The 20,830-nt window shown below is 47.2% G+C and overlaps 1 protein-coding gene across 1 annotated transcript in view; it reads left to right on the top strand.

Moving 5' to 3' along the window:
- T265_15655 (hypothetical protein) overlaps positions 1 to 1,349 on the top strand; it is a gene marked incomplete at both ends in the record, with an annotated part of 64,263 nt that extends 62,914 nt beyond the window's left edge. Inside the window, one exon of the mRNA XM_009178874.1 lies at positions 650 to 1,349. Coding sequence (XP_009177138.1) covers positions 650 to 786 — 137 coding nt within the window. The remainder of the gene's footprint in view (positions 1 to 649) is intronic.
- Between the last annotated feature and the right edge of the window lie 19,481 nt (positions 1,350 to 20,830).

The raw sequence follows: 20,830 nt of genomic DNA, 5'->3' as shown, positions 1-20,830 counted from the left end.
GGAAGGAAGGAAGGAAGGAAGGAAGGAATGACGGCTTTAGGCTTACAGGTTTCTGCTGGCTTCGGGGGAGGAATAAACCCTACTAGTGGGGAGAAAAACACGGTTGCGTGGCCCAAAAAACTGAGGCACTGTTACTAATAAATTGCTGATATTCTGTATCTTCACCCCAGTTATTGTACTGAGATAAAAACTGCATACAATCGTCTGACAATCACACTGGGAAGTATTTCGCGAAATGTCTCAAGGAAAACCTTAATAATGTTGCACCAGCAGCCGCACTACTACGTTCAGTCACATGGTGCGGTTTTCTGAGCCAGTAAAGTTCAAATAACTGTGATCAGCGTACTACAACAACTTGAAACTGCCTCTTCCAAATGGATGAGTATGAAATTTTTTCACAAATCGTTGTACCACATGAGTTTTTTCTGTTTTTTTTTCCTGCTACAGGTTGCAATATGCAGTTTTGATACATAAGTTGTGTTCAGCCTGGACCCATTTGTCGTACTCATCGGAAATGCGCATTCTTTTCTCATAGTAGGGGAAATTGACCGAATTCAGAAAAATCTCATTGAAATATGCCTGGAATATCTCATACTATCCAAATTAAGACGAACGCACAACTGACTTTTCCATGCATTTTTACTCTCAGTGAGCAATTTGCAAATGCAGAAAACGCCACTGCAACTTAATCGGCGCATGTCAATGGAAGATTACGATCGGCCTCTGGGCAAGCTACACTTTGTCAACCGTTTGTCACATCGTTTGTCCGAAGAAACGGATTCCTAAGGAGGAAATCGCAAAGCGAGCGACCGTTTGCATGCACAGCTATCTGAACTACTGCGACTTCACAGCATAGCCTTTTTCGCTGTAGAAAAACAAATGAGCAAGTTTAAAGTTCGTAAAAACATTTTGATATTTTCCATGAACAGCTTAACGAGTAACTTTACGCGATTTTAATCATTTTTGGTCCGCTGGTTTACTTCTTATGACCTTAAAGGCCTACAAGTCTCCCCTCCCAAGCTCCTGACAAAACTCCGAATAACTCAATTACAGTTGTGCATTTCGTAACCCTTCGTGTGTCTGCTTGAATACTCCTCGTCTCCTTCTGTAGACCTCCATGTAACTGAAGCATTTCAAGTGACATTCTATTTTCATTCTGTTCACGATCCAGTACCAGTTGATCTGGCTGAAATGTGACCGATGCGATGAAGTTGATTCTTGATTGTTAACTTAATTAAAGAAACTGACAAGCGTTCAGCCAGCATTTTTCTACTGGCTAGATTATGTAACGTTTGTCGTTGTCAATTGTGTGGCTCCATCTACAATAAATAAACAATTAACAAGGTCTGCAACTACTCCATGCAATGTACATCTTTGAACTCAGTAGTAAGCTGTCTTAGTGTGGGATCAGAGGGTAATAGTCAACTGCTATCATCATCGTCGTCGTCATGGCATCATTACCGCCATCATCACCACAGTCCTCGTCATTGTTGTCATCAGTATCGTCACCATCGCCATCAACTTTACCATCGCGATTCTTTTTGACATCAAGAGAGTCCCCCGGGTCATCCAGGAAACGAAGCATCTTAAAACGTTTGAAGATTCATTGCAAAAGCTTCTTGTTCTGTTTCAGGAATCGATGGTTTTTTTAAAAGCTATGGAACCTCCACGGAAGTAGCAACCTTGGGTGTGCACACTTCTTTTCCAAATTAATGGATCAGACTCGTAGTCAACAAATTTACCACTGATTGCACAATCTGTAATCACTTGCCAAGTTGCACCTACGTGACAGCCACTCAAATGTTAGTGTCCAGCCGTGCCATTCTCTCCAGACTGCTATTGCAGTTCCAACTGAACAGTCAAAGCACCCGCAATGGATATTTCTCTGTCAGTGAGCGTTACTTCGATTCAAACCCTTATGTTAGGTTGGCTGTTGAAATCTTATGTGCAACTTGTATATAGCCATGGGGTCAACAGTTGGCGATTTATCGTACCAAAGTACAGTTCAAGTGCGGGTACTGTAGCACCTGGAATCAGATTGGCGCATGTAGTGAATTGTTGGTGGCTGGCAAGTACGTTTCACTGGGCAGGAAGTCAAACAAATCGTATTTGGCACCGAATGGAAATACAAGCGTCAAACCAAAATAGATTTTGTATGCCTCCTCTGAACCTACCTTAGAAATGGTTAGCAGTTTGTGCTTGTGAAACGCTATTTCCCAGCGAACAGCCGTATCCAGCAAGTGACCCTGTAATGGGAGTTAATTTTCAATTTGCTGAAGCTGCTGTGACAGCGAATGCGCCTTTCTAGGGTAGCCCGACCATCCTAAACTACCCAAAATATGGACATTCAGGGTCCTTCCTCTGGACTGTTTCAACGGCCTTGTTGCCTCTCAGAGATCAGTGGCCACGTGCTTTTTCACGAATTACGATATGTACGCTATGTACGCCGCCACAGAGTACGTTGGACTGATTAAAAATAGGATACTCGAATTTAGGTTACCTGGTTTCTCCAGGCGCAAGAATCTCTGTGCTCTTCTAATAGTGAACTAACATTCACCAGTTTCTTTTCAAACTGTCCAGAATGACTATTTCGCACCCCGTGTGAGGTTATTGGAGTCTGAAAATATCGTACAGTCAAAAAACTGTCTTAAAGTGAACAACCTTGTACATGATGATCATCCGCGACCTTTTATGTAGGTTTGTCTGAGTTTCAGTCTCTAATTTTGCTGCTGCCTGCATTGGTTATCGCATTCAGTGAGCACTCACATTTTGGCGCAAGGGCTAACTGAAATTTGGAATTTGTTGACTAAAAGAAGTGGCACTGTATGCAGAATTTCATAGTCCAACGTTTGTTCAGATGAGAAAACATGTTTAAATTCAATCAGTCACCTTATAGAAAGTCGATGAACCATGCATGATGACCGGTGCAGATCACAAACCAAATTTGGTCAGTCGCACTTTTACCTAACTGGAATAAATCAAGCATATTTAACGGGAGTCAGCCTTCTGCTGTTGAAGTTCAAGGTTCATAACCACTTTTAACTACCATACCAGCTTTTCTTCAATATCATTTATGTACCTGGCCTATGTAATCGGACTAAATTAAGTTTGTTTTCGCCAGTGCGTTTAAAACAGGTGGAAATCTTCCTGCAACTAAATGGAAAATATTTTAGCCTCACCCAAGGTGGTCCAGATAATTACGAAGTCATAAACTCATAGTTCTTAGATGTAATTAGGAACTAGAAATAGTTCATTCTAGAATAAGGATATATCCCGAATTTCGCCCTGGTGAGGCCATTGCTGCGGCAGGATGCGATTCTACAACGCTTCAACTTAGATTTTTCATCCCTAGCTTTAAATACTGACAACTTCTACATAACTTGTTTGTTCACAAATAGTCGAAAACAGCAGAAGCGTATCAAACAACTCAGGTAGTGCGTACGACTCCTGAGTTGTGCTCGTAAGGAAGGCGAACGGAAAATACGGGTTTTACGTGGATTTTCGGCGCCTGAATGAAAAGACCGTAATCTGGGTTGCAGCTGTGCCTTCAGTTGCGGAGATTTTCGATTTTCTCCAGCACTCCCGATACTTCACTGTGTTCGACTTGCGTTCCGGATACTGGCAACTACCTATCAAGGCGGAGGACCGGGAGAAAACGGCGTTCACGGTTGGAAACATCCAATATCAATTTAGACAAATGCCATTTGCCTTGTCTGGGGCACCATTCACATTCCTGCGCTTGATGCCTCGTTTAACGAAGGGACTCCAGAATGTTGCCGTGTACGGAGACGATATCGTCGTGTATAGCGATTCGGAACTAGAGCACGCAGTTCACTGTATTGAAGTGGGTCCGGTAGGCTGGCCTGCGGATAAACGAAGCCAAGATAGCTCGCTCGGAGTTCGGTGACACTGCTGTGGTATAAAGTGGGTCACGGAGAGGCTATCCCACTGCCAGAAATATTGGCGAAGATCAAGGATTGTGCTGTTTCCAATTCAAAGCGGTCTCTACGGCAGTTTCTTGGATGAACAGCATACTACAGCTGGTTCGTTAAGGATTTCAACACGATGCTTGCTCGGGCAAAATCGGAAATTCAAATGAACCGGAGAAGCACATGAGGCTTTTGGGCGTGTCAAAGCGCAGATATTGGATCGCAACTAACCCCTCAAACTGCCCAGGGTCGGAGAGATGTTCACTGTCTCAACGGACGCTAGTGATCACGGTATCGACGCAGTCCTAAAGCAGAGGAATGGAGCTGTCGAATATGCCAGTCGTGTCCTGACTAACGCTGAACAGAAGTATTCGACCATTGAGAATGAATGTTTAGCGATCGTGTTTTCTCCGCAGTTTGGCTGCTACACGTACTCCATAATTGTCCGTGGACTTGGAGTGTTTGGATGACAACTTGCTCCCTGCGCGCGCTGTGTGCTGACTGTGCTCGGTTTCCCTATATGGTCCATTTGCGTGTACGTGGGCGCGTCAGCACATGAGTAGTTGCTACGCTGACTAGACGATACAGACAGTCGGGGTCCGATAAGTCAGCTTAATATGACGTGGTTTGAGTATGAATAAAACAAGTCTGGTGATCCAGTGAGCGACTGTAAGCTGAACAGTGAAGTGTGTGGGTGACTGGGTAGCTACAAGTCTGAATGAAGCTGGCATGATTTCCTGATTAATGCTGCACGTAAGACGGCACGCCTTCTAATAGTTGTATGAACCACTCACACCGATGGGTACAACTGTGGGGGTCGAACAACCAGCTACCTAATCAGTCCTCAGCTCTTAAGGAAGTGGTGTTTGACACGGGCAGAGAAACGGGGGCTTTTCCAACCCTCGAGGCATCCCGACACACTAAGAAGTCAGCATTCTGTGGCACGATGCTTAATGGATGTTACTATGAATCGGAGCGACATATAGGCGCGCCGCATGCTCCACCCGTTATGAATGAGGAATTTTGAATCGCTATGGGAGCAGCTACAGTTAGGAGCGTTTTGCCTGGTATCGTGTCATGTTAGGTGATATTGACTGCATGATTAAATCCGTGATCCGTAGGCGAAGGAACGCAGACAAGGAAGCAACCTGGCTCCATTTTGTCACCTTTAAAAACCAAGCGTTTTACATCGGGGTGACTTATTACCCGTAGATTACTACCAGGAGCCCGCACCCACCGGCAAAACTTCTTCGTTCGTTGAGATGGGGCCAAACGTCCAGTTGCACCTATTTACGGTGACTGATCCAAACTACCTATGTGCGCATATCCAAGGTCACCGGTTGTCCTTAGGGTCACTGATTCATCGGGTGTTCCGGCAAACAAGTGCACCCACTATGCATTAATTTGGAGGGAGTTGTGAGTTTTGTTTGAAGTCTTCTGGTGTCGACAGTTGAAAGGTACGAACTGACCTCACAAATGGATGCGCAATCGCTGAGAGTCCAGTTGGGCGGTGTACTGATTAGCTGGGAAGCTACTAGGTGAGACATCATGGTAACAGTCAAGCATTGAAAAGATGAACATATATTAGGGTGATGTGACTGAGGACTGTTAGGCTCGATGTACTTTGCATACGCATACGGAAGAAATTAATTGCGGATTAAAGTAACGTTTATGTGGCTCACTGACACTGCAGTGCTTGCAGTGCTACAAGAGAAGTAGATTGAGTTTGGAAAGGGGCTATGTAGCTTCTTCAATTTTTATCACACTAGGCGGTCGCACTACAATGATAGTTTGACCAACTGCATCACCTGCGTGTTAATGACAGGATGCTCGCGTGGATACTGACGTTACAAGCCAATGTAAACTTCACGCAGACATTCCGCCAAATTAAACACAAAAGTTCATTTCTGGTAGCTTTTGTTAAAGTGCCTCCTTTCCGATCGTAAACTCCGTGAAGAATCGCAGCCTAACTAACGATCGGTTTGTCACAGTCTGAGGAAAACCGAGACAATGTGCTACAATTGCGTAAGCACACGTTTGTTAGATGGTCAGACTAAAAGAAAGCTCAACAGTGCGAGAGCTTTCATCTTGATGGTAAGCATACTCAGACTCCATACACTAGGCTGTTGAAACCTCTATTGGAATACATATCCATCAGCGATCTGCGGACTGTTTCGGTTTCCCACTAGAAACCTTTATTTCAGTTTAATACCGATTGTGATAACTGAAGCCAATGGACTGGCTTGGTTTTGTCAGTTATATAAAAAGAATCACTGACGAACTTAATAAGCATTCTTAATGTTTCTTAATATTTGCGTTGTCTGATGGTTGTACTAACCCCTCTCAAGTTGTATTCATCCCAAACATTAGAGAACTAAACTAAATTGCCAACCTACCACTGATCTGAAAAAGTAAAACTGCAGCTTTGATATGTGAAATCATTTATCATCGCCCAAGCATTTCATTTAGGTCATCAGGCAACACCAAAAAACAATTTAGGCGACCATTTTGTACAGGCATTTGACAACATTATCTATGAAATGTTTTTCATTTTGTTGTCCCCATACGGCAATGTACGTCCGATACCCGCCATACCCAGCATTAAATCTGGGTCAAAATATGGTTAACAAGAACAGATGTGCTCAAAAGCGAGCAATTAAAAACCTGTGTAATCAATTTACCCATCAGCGAAATTGAGGTCACAAATACATGGCTTTCAAACGCTGTGATCCTTCTCTTCCTACAAATGGTTTCCACATGTTACAGCTGGCTATTTAGTAGAACGAGGGAGATAAGACCATTAAGTTGGTAAGCATAGACCGAAATGGCCATATCTGCGTTGATTTCACCTATGGCATATCCGGTCCAGCTAAACTTACCAGCTTCGATAAGCTCGGCTTACGTGGGTTGTTTGACGCTTAGGTGGTCTGTTGTCAAACACTAATTGTTATATTCTGGGTGATCAGTAATGAAATTACAAAGAGAGTAGGAACACAAAAGCGTTCAAAAAGACTCATTTTCAACATAGCAGCTAAGTTGTGACTTCGAATTCGCACTCAGAACTCTGTGAAACATCTTTCAAATATCGTTTGCAAATGGTGGATGACTGGAGGGCTAGAAAGTGTGCAGTTCACGTGCCACGTCATTTGCAGCTAAAGAAGAACATTAGTTGAGCACTGCATCAGCTCTGTAGAAAGCAGTTAAAAGCTTTCAAACATACATACTAAACATGATCAGCGAATTCGAGGGGAGTCCTTGTTCAGTCGATTCCTAACCACAGAATGTGACGTTCGTCCATTCTAGTCCATCCTAAAAAACCAACCCCACCTGCGCGTAATAGGTTAGAGATATTATCATGAGGAATTCGCAACTGGTCCAATGGCTGCGGCGGCCGATCCTGGTGTGAAACCTGCATAAAGAATTTTGGCTGGCCGCTCACTTTCGCCTACATCGTCCATCCGTACGTTTCACACTTAAAGACCAGGATAATATGCACTAGTTTTATTGAATCTGATGAATCCCTTTTCGCTAGATTACGGAAGACGTTTGCACTGACTCATTACCTAATCCGTTGTCATTAGAATTACATGCTAGCCATTTTCCCTACCACAACCATCGCATTTCAACTAGTTCGTCTCCACTGTCGCCGTAGTTTATCCATCCCCGAAGAAGAACGATACATAGGCAATTTGATGATCAAGTCACTCAGATGGTAATGGCGAAACCTGCTTCACTAGAAGCAGAAATAGGCAGTTCCAGAAAAGACAGGCTTGGTACACTTGTGTACACTTCCGCTTTCGAGACAATATTTCTCTCAGACTAGATAATTTGGGAGCGTTGGCCAAGCACTTCTACAGCTAACAGAGCCTTCGGTGACACATTGACGATCACGAAGAGCATGACACTTGGTTCATCTGTAATCCGATGAGCTCACCAACAAAATGGCAAAGTGAATACTTTTGGAACGGAAATTTCAGCGACATACAGGCAGTTATCGAAAACATCAGAAGCATCTGGCCCCAAAGAACAACAACAAACCTATGCGTGTGCTGAATTTGGCAATAAAATTATCGCTAACGATGCTTTATCGTATCCAGATTTTCCGTTGACCGTGGGCAATGTGCAACAATATCAGTGATGAGCATTCTGCGACCATGTGCGCGTGCGCATTGCGCTTACGGGCTGAATTGGAGCGGATGTAGGCCGAAATGAGTAGCATCGTGCAAATAAATCACTGAATACGAGACTGGGTCCCCAATAAACTCAAAGATCAACAGATCACGTTTATAGCGCCCTCAAGACGCACATTGCCCACGAAAAGTTTACCCGGTAGTGGGTTGAGCCAGCTGAGTGAAAACTGAATTTCAGTACAGCCTATCGTAGTAGATGAGCAATATGCGACCATCTGCGCATGCGCAATGCGTTTACGGCTGAATTGGAGCCGCTATATCCCGAAATGAGTGGCATCTTGCAACTGAATCACTGAACACCGGATCGTGGCACGAATGACGTCAAAAACGAGTAGATGACGATAATGGTCGCCCCGGGACCGCATATTGCACATGAAACGTTCGTCCGGTAGTGTTCAGCTAGTTTAGTGAATAATACTGCTAAGTACCGACTATTAAAGTATCTGAGCATTCTGCGAACATGCGCGCGTGCACAATCCGTTTACGGGCTGTATTGGAGCCAACATATGCATAAATGAGTAGCATCGTGCAACTGAATCACTGAGTACCGCGCCGGCGGCCCAATGGCTTCAAAAATCAGTAAATGAATAGCATTGGCCCCCGGGTCCGCAAACTGAATGTGAAACGTTAGTCCGGTAGTGCGTTGAACCAGATGATTGAATAAGGCTGCTAACTACTGAGCACTGCTAAGAACTATGTATCTGAGGAATTTCCGACCATGTTAGCGTGCGCAATGCGTTTATCGGTTGAATTGGCAAAGATAAATGCCGAAATGAGTAGCATCGTGCAACCGAATGACTGAAAAACTGACCGGGGCATGAATTACGTCAAAAGCGAGTACATGACGATAATGAGCGCCGGGACCGCATCTTCCACATGACACGTTTGTCCGGTAGTGGGTTGAGCCAGTTAAGTTAATAATGGCAAATAACGACAATTCCAGTATCTGAACATTTTTCTACAATGTGCTCGTGCCCAACGTGTTTAGTGGATGGATTGCAGCCTCTATGTGCTGAAACATGCGGCATCGTGCGACCGAATCACTGAATGCGGAACCGGTGGCCGAATGACGTCAAAACCGAGCAGATGACGATAATGGGCACCACGTGACCACATACTCCACATGACACGTTTGTCCGGTTGTGGGTTGGGCCAGTTGAGTTAATAATGCTGCTAAGTACCGACCGTTCCAGTATGTGCGCGCGCACAATGCGTTTTCCGCTGATTTGGATCACAAATATGCCGAAATGAGCAGCGTCGTGCAACTGAATCACTGAATACAAGACCGATGACTCAATGAGGTCAAAATCAAGCAAATGACGATCATGGGGGCCACGGGACCGCATATTGCACAGGAATCGTTTGTCCGGTAGCGGGTTGAGCCAGTTGAGTTAATAATGCTGTTAAGTACCGACCGTTCCAGTATCTGAGCATTCTGCGACCATGTGCGCGGGCACAATGCGTTTGCGGCCTGTATTGGGCTCGATATATGCCGAAATGTGTAGCATCGTCCAACTGAATCACTGCTTAAAAGAACCGGGATCTAGGGGTATGAAATTTCATCAAATTACGTTCTTAGTCCCATGAGCCGCATATTGCACATGAATCGCTGTCTGAATTTGGGTTGGGCAAGTTCAGGCAACATCGCTTCTTCGCAACGCCTCTCCCAGTATCTCAGCATTCTGCGACCATGTGCGCGCACACGATGAGTTCACGGCTGAATTGGAGCCGATATAAGCCGAAATGAGTGGCTCCGTGAAACTGAATCACTGAATACGAGACCGCTGCCCCAATGACCTCAAAAACGAGCGTATGGAGATAATGGGCGCCAGGGAACCGCATAATGCACATGACAATTTTGCCCTGTAGTTGGTTGAGCCAGTTGAGTTAATAATGCTGCTAAGTACCGACCGTTCCAGATCTGAGCATTCTGCGACCATGTGCGCGTGCGCAATGCGTTTCCGGGCTGAATTGGAGCCCATCTGTGCCGAAATGAGAAGCATCGTGCAACTGAATCACTGAACACCGGACGGGAGTCCCATAGACGTCAAAAACGACCAGATGACGATCACAGAAGCCCCGGGACCGCACATTGCATAGGAAACGTTTGTCCGGTAGTTGGTTAGGCCAGTTGAGATAATAATGCAGCTAAGTAACGACCGTTCCAGATCTGAGCATTCTGCGACCATGTGCGCGTGCGCAATGCGTTTACGGGCTGAATTGGAGCCCATCTGTGCCGAAATGAGAAGCACCGTGCAACTAAATCTATGAGCACGAGACGGGAGTCCCAAGGACGTCGATGAGGATCATGGACGCCCCGGGACCGCATATTGCACAGGCAACGTTTGTCCGGTAGTTGGTTGGGCCAGTTGAGTTAATAATGCTGCTAAGTACCGACCGTTCCAGATCTGAGCATTCTGCGACCATGTGCGCGTGCGCAATGCGTTTCCGGGCTGAATTGGAGCCCATCTGTGCCGAAATGAGTAGCATCGTGCAAATGAATCACTGAGTACGAGACAGGTGTACCAAAGACGTCAAAAGCGAGGAGATGACGATCATGGACGCCCCGGGACCGTATATTGCACATGAGACGATTGTCCGGTAGTGGGCTGAGCTAGGTGAAATAACAATAATAGTACCGACTGTTTCAGTATCTGACCATTCTTTGACCATGTGCGCGTGCACAATTATTTCACAGGGTCAATTGGAGCCCACCTGTGCGGAAATGAGCAGCATTGTGCAACTAAATCGCTTAAAAGAAACCGGGGCTCCAATGACGTCAAAAACGATCAGATGACGATAATGTTTGCATATTGCACATGAAAAGATTGTCCATGACTGGGCTGAGACATTTCAGTGAATAATACTGCAAAGTAACGAACGTTTCATTATCTCAGCATTCGCCCATTATGTGCGCGTGCGCATTGCTTTTACGGGCTGAATTGGAACTGATATATGCCGAAATTACCAGCATCGTCCAACTGAATCACTGAGTACCGGGCCGGCGGGGGCTGTTTTTCAAACAGAAGTAAATGAAGAGCATTCGCTCCCCGGGTCCGCAAACTGAACACGAAATGTTTGTCCGGTAGTGGGTTCGGCCGTTCGATATAATAATGCTGCTAAGTTCCGACCGTTCCAGTATTTCAGCATTCTGCGACCATGTGCGCGTGCACAAGGCGTCCACGCCTGGATTGAAGTCCATCTGTGCCGAAATGAGCAGCAACGTGCATCTGAATCACTCAATAAGAAACCGGTGCCCGAATGACGTCAAAAACGAGCAGATGACAATCATGGACGCCGCGTGACAGCATACTGCACAGGAAAAGATTGTCCGAAAGTGGGCTGAGCCAGGTGAGATCATTGTGCTGCCAAGTACCGACCGTTCCAGTATCTGAGCATTCTGCGACCACGTGCGCGTGCGCAATGCGTTTACGGTTTGAATTTGAACTGATATATGCCGAAATGAGTAGCATCGTGCAACTGAATCACTGAATACGAGACCGGTGCCCCAATGACGTCAAAAACGAGCAGATGACGATCATGGAGGCCCCGGGACCGCATATTGCACATGAAACGTTTGTCCAGTAGTTGGTCGGGCCAGTTAAGTTCATAATGCTGCTGAGTACCGACCGTTCCAGCATCTGAGTATTCTGCGAACATGTGCGCGTGCGCAATGCGTTCACTTGCTGCATTGGAGCCCATCTGTGCCGAAATGTGTACCATTGTGCAACTGAATCACTCAATACGAGACCGGAATGACAAAGGCTTCAACAACGAGCAGATGACGATCATGGATGCACCGGGACCGCATACTGCACAGAAAACCGATATCCGCTAGCGGGTTGGGCCAGTTGAGTTAATAATGCTGCCATGTACAGACCGTTCCAATATCTGAGCATTCTGCGACAACGTGTGGGTGCACAATGCGTTTACGGGCTGAATTGGAACTGATACATTCCGAAATGAGTAGCATCGTGCAACTGAATCACTGAATACGAGATCGGTGTCCCAAAGACGTCAGAAACCAGCAGATGACGATCATGGACGCCCCGGAAATGCATATTGCACATGAAAGGTTTGTCCGGTAGTTCGTTGAGCCAGTTGAGTTAATAATGCTGCTAAGTCCCGACCGTTCCAGTATCTGAGCATTCTGCGACCATGTGCGCGTGCACAATGCGTTTACGGGCTGCGTTGCAAATGACATATGCCGAAATGAGTAGCATCCTGTAACTGAATCACTGAGTACCGGTCCGGCGGCCCGATGGCTTCGAAAGACAATAAGTGAAGAGCATTGGATCCCCGGGTCCGCAAACTGAACATCAAATGTTTGTCCGGTAGTTGGTTGAGTCAGTTGAGATAATAATCCTGATAAGTTCCGACCGTCCAGTATCTGAGCATTCTGCGACCATGTGCGCGTGCACAATGAGTTTACGGGCTGAATTGGAACTGATATATGCCGAAAAGTTTAGCATCGTGCAACTGAATCACTGAATACCAGACCGGAGTCCCGAAGACGTCAAAAACCATCAGATGACGATCATGGACTCCCCAGGACCGCATAATGCACAGGTAAATTTTGCACTGATGTGGCCTGAGCCAGTTGAGTTAATAATGCTGCTAAGTTCCGACCGTTCCAGTATCTGAGCATTCTGCGGTCATGTGCGCGTACGTAATGCTTTTATGGCCTATATTGGAGCACATCAGTGCCTAAATGAGTAGCATCGTTCATCTGAACCTCTGAAAACGAGACCGCAGTTCCAAAGAATTTAAAAACGAACAAATCACGATCATGGATGTCCCGATACCGCATATCGCACATGAAACCTTTGTCCGGTAGTTGCTTGACCCAGTTGAGTTAAAAATGCGGCTAAGTTCCGACCGTTCCAGTATCTGAGCATTCTGCGACCATGTACGCGTACGCAATGCTTTTACGTGATATATTGGAGGACATTAGAGCCGAAGTGAGTAGCATCGTTCATCCGAATGTCCGAATAAGAGACCGGAGTCCGAAAGACCCCCAAAACGAGCAGACGAAAATCACGGAGGCCCCGGGACCGCATATTGCAGACGAAAGATTTGTCCGGTAGTTCGTTGGGCCAGTTGAGTCAATAATGCTGCTAAGTACCGACCGTTCCAGTATCTGAGCATTCTGCGACCATGTGCGCGTGCACAATGCGTTTACGGGCTGAATTGGAACTGATACATTCCGAAATGAGTAGCATCGTGCAACTGAAACACTGAATACGAGACCGGATTCCCACACACGTCTAAAACCAGCAGATGACGATCATGGACGCCCCGGGACCACATATTGCGCAGGAAAAGTTTGTCCGGTAGTTGGTTGAGCCAGTTGAGTTAATAATGCTGTTAAGTACCGACCGTTCCAGAATCTGAGCATTCTGCGACCATGTGCGCCTGCGCCATGCTTTTACGATCTGAATTGGTAGTGACAAATGCCGAAATGAGTAGCGTCCTGTAACTGAATGACTGAGTACAGGGCCGGCGGCCCGATGGCTTCAAAAGCCAATAAATGAAGTGCATTGGATCCCGGGGTCCGCAAACTGAACATGGAAAGTTTGTCCGTTAGTTGGTTGGGCCAGTTGAGTTAATAATGCTGCAAAGTACCGACCGTTTCAGTATTTGACCATTCTGCGACCATGTGCGCGTTCGCAGTGCCTTTACGGGCCGAATTGGAGCCCATCTTTGCCGAAACGAGAAGCATCGTGCAACTGAATCACTGAATAGTAGACCGGTGTCCCAAAGACTTCTTAAGCGAGCAGATGAAGATCATGTGCGACCCAGGATCGCATATTGCGCAGGAAACGTTTGTCCGGGCCAGTTGAGTTAATAATGCTGCTAAGTTGCAACCGTTCCATTATCTGAGCATTCTGCGACCTTGAGCGCGTGCGCAATGCGTTTGCGGGCTAAATCGGAGCCACCTGTCCCCAAGTTAGTAGCATCGTGCAACTGAATCACTGAACACGAGACCCGTGCCTCAATGGCGTCAGAATTGAGCACATGAAGATCATGGATGCAATTGGAACCATATTGCACATGAAAGGTTTGTCCGGTAGTTGGTTGAGCCAGTTCAGTTAATAATGCTGCAAAGTACCGACCGTTCCAGTATGTGAGCATTCTGCGTCCAGGTTCGCTTGCGCAGTGCGTTTACGGTTTGAATTGGTGCCCATCTCTGCCGAAATACGTAGCATCGTGCAACTGAATCACTGAATACGAGACCGGAGTCCCAAAGCATTCAGAAACGTGCAGATGACGCTCATGGAAACCCCGGGACCGCATATTGCTCACGAAACGTTTGTCACGTAGTTGGATGAGCCAGTTGAGTTAATAATGCTGCTAAGTTGCAACCGTTCCATTATCTGAGCATTCTGCGACCTTGAGCGCGTGCGCAATGCGTTTGCGGGCTAAATCGGAGCCACCTGTCCCCAAGTTAGTAGCATCGTGCAACTGAATCACTGAATACGAGACCGGCGTCCCAAAGACGTCATAAGCGAGCAGATGAAGATCATGTGCTACCCAGGACAGCATATTGCACCTGAAACGTTTGTCCGGTAGTGAGTTGCGTCAGTTGAGTTTATAATGCTGCTAAGTACCGACCGTTCCAGTATCTGAGCATTCTGCGACCATGTGCGCGAGAGCAATGCGTTTGCGGGCTAAATCGGAGCCACCTGTCCCCAAGTTAGTAGCATCGTGCAACTGAATCACTGAATACGAGACCGGCGTCCCAAAGACGTCATAAGCGAGCAGATGAAGATCATGTGCTACCCAGGACAGCATATTGCACCTGAAACGTTTGTCCGGTAGTGAGTTGCGTCAGTTGAGTTTATAATGCTGCTAAGTACCGACCGTTCCAGTATCTCAGCATTCTCCGACCACTTGCGCGTGCTCATTGCTTTTATCCGGGCTGAATCGGAGCCCATCTGTGACGAAATGAGCAGCATCTTGCAACTGAATCGCTGAATACGAGACCGGTGACCCAGCAGATGACGACCATGGACGCGCCGGGACTTCATATTGCACACGAAAAGTTTGTCCGATTGTGGGTTGGGCCAGTTGAGTTAATAATGCTGCTAAGTACCGACCGTTCCAGAATCTGGGCATTCTGCGACCATGTGCGCGTGCGCAATGCGTTTACGGTCTGAATTGCAACTGGAAAATGCCGAAATGAGTAGCGTCCTGTAACTGAATGACTGAGTACAGGGCCGGCGGCCCGATGGCTTCAAAAGCCAATAAATGAAGTGCATTGGATCCCGGGGTCCGCAAACTGAACATGAAACGTTTCTCCGGTATTCGGTTGAGCCAGTTGATTTAACAGTGCTGCTAAGTGCCGACCGTTCCATTGTCTGAGCATTATGCGACCATGTGCGCGTGCGCAATGCGTTTGCGAGCTGAACTGGATCCCATTTGTGCGGAAATTTGTAGCATCGTGCAACTGAATCACTGATTACCGGGCCGGCGGCCCGATGGCTTCAAATGCTAATAAATGAAGAACATTGGATTCCCGGGTCCCCAAACTGAACATGAAACGTTTGTCCGGTATTGGGTTCAGCCAGTTGATTCAATAATGCTGCTAACTGGCGACCGTTCCAGTATCTGAGCATTCTGCGACTATGTGCGCCTGCGCAATTCTTTTACGGTCTGTAGTGGGCACATCTATGCCGAAATGAGCAGCATCGTGCAAATTAATCACTGAGTACAAGATGCGAGTCCCAAAGACGTCCAATACGAGCAGATGACGTTCATGGACGCCCCGGGAGCACATGTTGCACAGGAAACGTTTGTCCGGTATTGGGTTGAGCCAGTTGAGGTAACAATGCTGCTAAGTAAAGACCGTTCCAGTATCTGAGCATTCTGCGACCATGTGCGCGTGCGCAATGCGTTTACGGGCTGAATTGGAGCCTATCTGTGCCGAAATGTGTAGGATGAATTACCTGAGTCACTTAGTACCCGACCGGCGGTCCGGTGGCTTCGAGAGACAATAAATGAATAGCATTGGAACCACGGGTCCACATACTGAACATGAAACGTTTCTCCGGTATTCGGTTGAGCCAGTTGATTTAACAGTGCTGCTAAGTGCCGACCGTTCCATTGTCTGAGCATTATGCGACCATGTGCGCGTGCGCAATGCGTTTGCGAGCTGAACTGGATCCCATTTGTGCGGAAATTTGTAGCATCGTGCAACTGAATCACTGATTACCGGGCCGGCGGCCCGATGGCTTCAAATGCTAATAAATGAAGAACATTGGATTCCCGGGTCCCCAAACTGAACATGAAACGTTTGTCCGGTGTTGGGTTCAGCCAGTTGATTCAATAATGCTGCTAACTGGCGACCGTTCCAGTATCTGAGCATTCTGCGACTATGTGCGCCTGCGCAATTCTTTTACGGTCTGTAGTGGGCACATCTATGCCGAAATGAGCAGCATCGTGCAAATTAATCACTGAGTACAAGATGCGAGTCCCAAAGACGTCCAATACGAGCAGATGACGTTCATGGACGCCCCGGGAGCACATGTTGCACAGGAAACGTTTGTCCGGTATTGGGTTGAGCCAGTTGAGGTAACAATGCTGCTAAGTAAAGACCGTTCCAGTATCTGAGCATTCTGCGACCATGTGCGCGTGCGCAATGCGTTTACGGGCTGAATTGGAGCCTATCTGTGCCGAAATGTGTAGGATGAATTACCTGAGTCACTTAGTACCCGACCGGCGGTCCGGTGGCTTCGAGAGACAATAAATGAATAGCATTGGAACCACGGGTCCACATACTGAACATGAAACGTTTCTCCGGTATTCGGTTGAGCCAGTTGATTTAACAGTGCTGCTAAGTGCCGACCGTTCCATTGTCTGAGCATTATGCGACCATGTGCGCGTGCGCAATGCGTTTACGGGCTGAATTGGAGCCTATCTGTGCCGAAATGTGTAGGATGAATTACCTGAGTCACTTAGTACCCGACCGGCGGTCCGGTGGCTTCGAGAGACAATAAATGAATAGCATTGGAACCACGGGTCCACATACTGAACATGAAACGTTTCTCCGGTATTCGGTTGAGCCAGTTGATTTAACAGTGCTGCTAAGTGCCGACCGTTCCATTGTCTGAGCATTATGCGACCATGTGCGCGTGCGCAATACTTTTGCCGCCGAAACTTTAGCCCATCTGTGCCCAAATGAGCAGCATCCTGCAAATGAATCACCGAATACGAGACGGGATACCCAGAGAATTCAAAACGAGCAGATGACGTTCATGGACGCCACGAGACAGCACATTGCACAGGAAATGTTCCTCCGTTAGCGGTTTGAGCCAGTTGAGTAAATAATGCTGCTTGGAACCGACCGTTCCAGATCTGAGGATTCTGCGACCATGTGGGCGTGCGCAAGGCGTTTACGGGCTGAATTCGAAATGATATATGCCGAAATGTGTAGCATCGTGCAACTGAAACACTGAGTACCTGGCCGGCGGCCCGATCGCTTCAAAAGCCACTAAAGGATGAGCATTGGATCCGAAATGAGCCGAAATGAGCAGATTCGTGCAACTGAAACACTGATTCAGCTTCCGGCCGCCCGATGGCTTCAAAAGCCAATAAACGAAGACCATTCGATCCCAGGGACCGCAAACTGAACATTAAACGTTTGTCCGGTAGTGGGTTGAGCCAGTTGAGTTAATAATGCTGTTAAGTAACGACTGTTCCACCACTTGAGCATTCCGCGACAATTTCCGCGTGCCCAATGCGTTTACGCACAGAATTGGAGACCATCTGGGCCAAAATATCTAGCATCGAGCAAATGAAATACGGATTCCCGTGCCGGCGGCCCCCTGGCTTCACAAGCAAATAAGTGAAGGGCATTTGATCCCCGGGTCCGCAAACTGAACAAGAAACGTTTGTCCAGTAGTGGGTTGAGCCGGTTGAGTTAATAATGCTGCTAAGTACCGACCGTTCCAGTGTCTGAGCATTCTGCGACCACGTGCGAGTGCGCAATGCATTTACTTGCTAAACTGGACCCCATCTGTGCCGAAATGAGTGGCATCCTGTATCCGATCACTGAGTACGAGACGGGAGTCCCAGAGACCTCAAAAAGCGAGCAGATGACGATCATGGAGGCCCCGGATCGCATATTCCACAGGAAATGTTTCTCCCGTATTTGGTTGGCCCGCTCAGTTAACAAAGCTCCTAGGAGCCGCCCGTTCCAGTGTCTGAGCATTCTGCGATCATGTGCGCCTTCGCGATGACTTTAGGTACTGAATTGGAACTCATATATCCCGAAATGCGTAGCATCATGAAACTGAATCACTGAGTACGTGGCCGGCGGCCCAATTGCTTTAAAACCAAATAAATGAAGAGCATTGGAGCCGCGGGTCCGCAACTGAACAAGAAAGCTTTGTTCGGTAGTGGGTTGAGCCAGTTGAGTTAATAATGCTGCTAAGTACCGACCGTTCCAGATCTGAGCATTCTGCGAACACGTGCGAGTGCGCAATGCGTTCACGGGCTGAATTGGAGCCCATCTCTGCGGAAATGTGTAGCATCCTGCAAATTAAACTCTGATTCACATGCCGGGCGCCCGATCGCTTCAAAAGCAAATAAATGATGAGCATTGGATCCCCGGGTCCGCAAACTGAACACGAAAAGTTTGTCCGGTAGTGGCTTCAGCCAGTTGAGTTAATGAATCTGCTAAGTACCGACCGTTCAAGTATCTGAGCATTCTGCGACCATGTGCGCGTGCACAATGAACTTAAGGGATGAATTGCAAATTATATATGGCGAAATTTGTAGCATCATGTGACTGAATCACTGAGTACGAGAAGGGAGTCCCAAGGATGACAAAAACGATCAGACGACGATCATGGACCCCCCGGGACCGCATATTCCACATGAAACATTTGTCGGGTAGTTGGTTGGTCCAGTTGAGTTAATAATGCTGCTAGGTACCGACAGTTCCAGTATCTGAGCATTCTGCGACCACGCGCGCGTGCGCAATGCGTTTACGGGGGAATTAGGGCCCATCTGTGCCGAAATGAGCAGCATCGGGCAACTGAATCACTGAGTACGAGGCGGGAGTCCCAAAGACGTCAAAAACGAGCAGATGACGATCACGGACTCCTCGGGCCCCATATTGCACATGAAATGTTTTTCCGGTAGTGTGTTGAGCCAGTTGAGTTAATAATGCTCCTATGTACCGACCGTTCCCGTATCTGAGCATTCTGCGTCCATGTGCGTGTGCGCAATACTTTTACGGAATGAATTGGGCAATATCTGCCGAAATGAGTAGCGTCGTGCAAATGAATCACTGATTACCGAGCCGGCCGCCCGAACGCTTCAAAAGCAAACAAATGATGAGCATTGGATCCCCGGGTCCGCAAACTGAACATGAAACGTTTTCCCGTAGTGGGTTGGGCCAGTTGAGTTAATAATCTTGCTAAGTACCGACCGTTATATTATCAGAGCATTCCGCGATCATCTGCGTGTGCGCAATGCGTTTACGGGTTGAATTGCAGCTCATCATCCGAAATGATTCGCGTCGTGCATGTGAAACCCCAGACGGGAGTCCCAAAGATGACAAAAACCATCAGATGACGATCATGGACGCCCCGGGACCGCATATTGCACAGGAATCGTTTGTCCGGTAGTTTGTCGAGCCAGTTGATTTAATAATGCTGCTGAGTAAAGACCATTCCACTATCTGAGCATTCTGCGACTACGTGCGCGTGCGCAATGCGTTTACGGGCTCAATTGGAGCCCAACTGTGCCGAAATGGGTAGCATCGTGCAAACGAATTACTGATTCCCGAGCCGGCGGCCCGATCGCTTCGTAAGCAAATAAATGATGAGCATTGGATCCCCGGGTCCGCAAACTGAACACGAAAAGTTTGTCCGGTAGTGGCTTCAGCCAGTTGAGTTAATGAATCTGCTAAGTACCGACCGTTCCAGTATCTGAGCATTCTGCGACCATGTGCGCGTGCCCAGTGAACTTAAGGGATGAATTGCAGCTTATATATGCCGAAATGTGTAGCATCCTGTAACTGAATCACTGAGTACCAGACGGGAGTCCCAAAGATGACAAAAACCATCAGATGACGATCATGGACGCCCCGGGACCGCATATTGCACAGGAAACGTTTGTCCGTTAGTGGGTTGTTCCAGTTGAGTTAATAATGCTGCTAGGTACCGACCGTTCCACTCTCTGAGCATTCTGCTTCCATATGCGTGTGCGCAATACGTTTACGGATTGAATTGGGCCATATCTGCCGAAATGAGTATCGTCGTGCAAATAAACACTGATTCCCGAGCCGCCCGCATGAATGCTTCAAAAGCAAATAAATCATGAGCATTGGATCACCGGGGCCGGAAACTTAACATCAAAAGATCGTCCGGTACTGGTTTGAGCCAGTTGAGTTAATAATGCTGCTATGTACCGACCGTTCCCGTATCTGAGCATTCTGCGTCCATGTGCGTGTGCGCAATACTTTTACGGAATGAATTGGGCAATATCTGCCGAAATGAGTAGCGTCGTGCAAATGAATCACTGATTACCGAGCCGGCCGCCCGAACGCTTCAAAAGCAAACAAATGATGAGCATTGGATCCCCGGGTCCGCAAACTGAACACGAAAAGTTTGTCCAGTAGTGGCTTCAGCCAGTTGAGTTAATGAATCTGCTAAGTACCGACCGTTCCAGTATCTGAGCATTCTGCGACCATGTGCGCGT

Source organism: Opisthorchis viverrini (genome assembly GCF_000715545.1).
Source record: "Opisthorchis viverrini unplaced genomic scaffold scaffold2155, whole genome shotgun sequence".
In the NCBI taxonomy this organism is placed as follows: domain Eukaryota; kingdom Metazoa; phylum Platyhelminthes; class Trematoda; order Opisthorchiida; family Opisthorchiidae; genus Opisthorchis; species Opisthorchis viverrini.
This window is presented reverse-complemented; position numbering and strand designations above follow the sequence as displayed.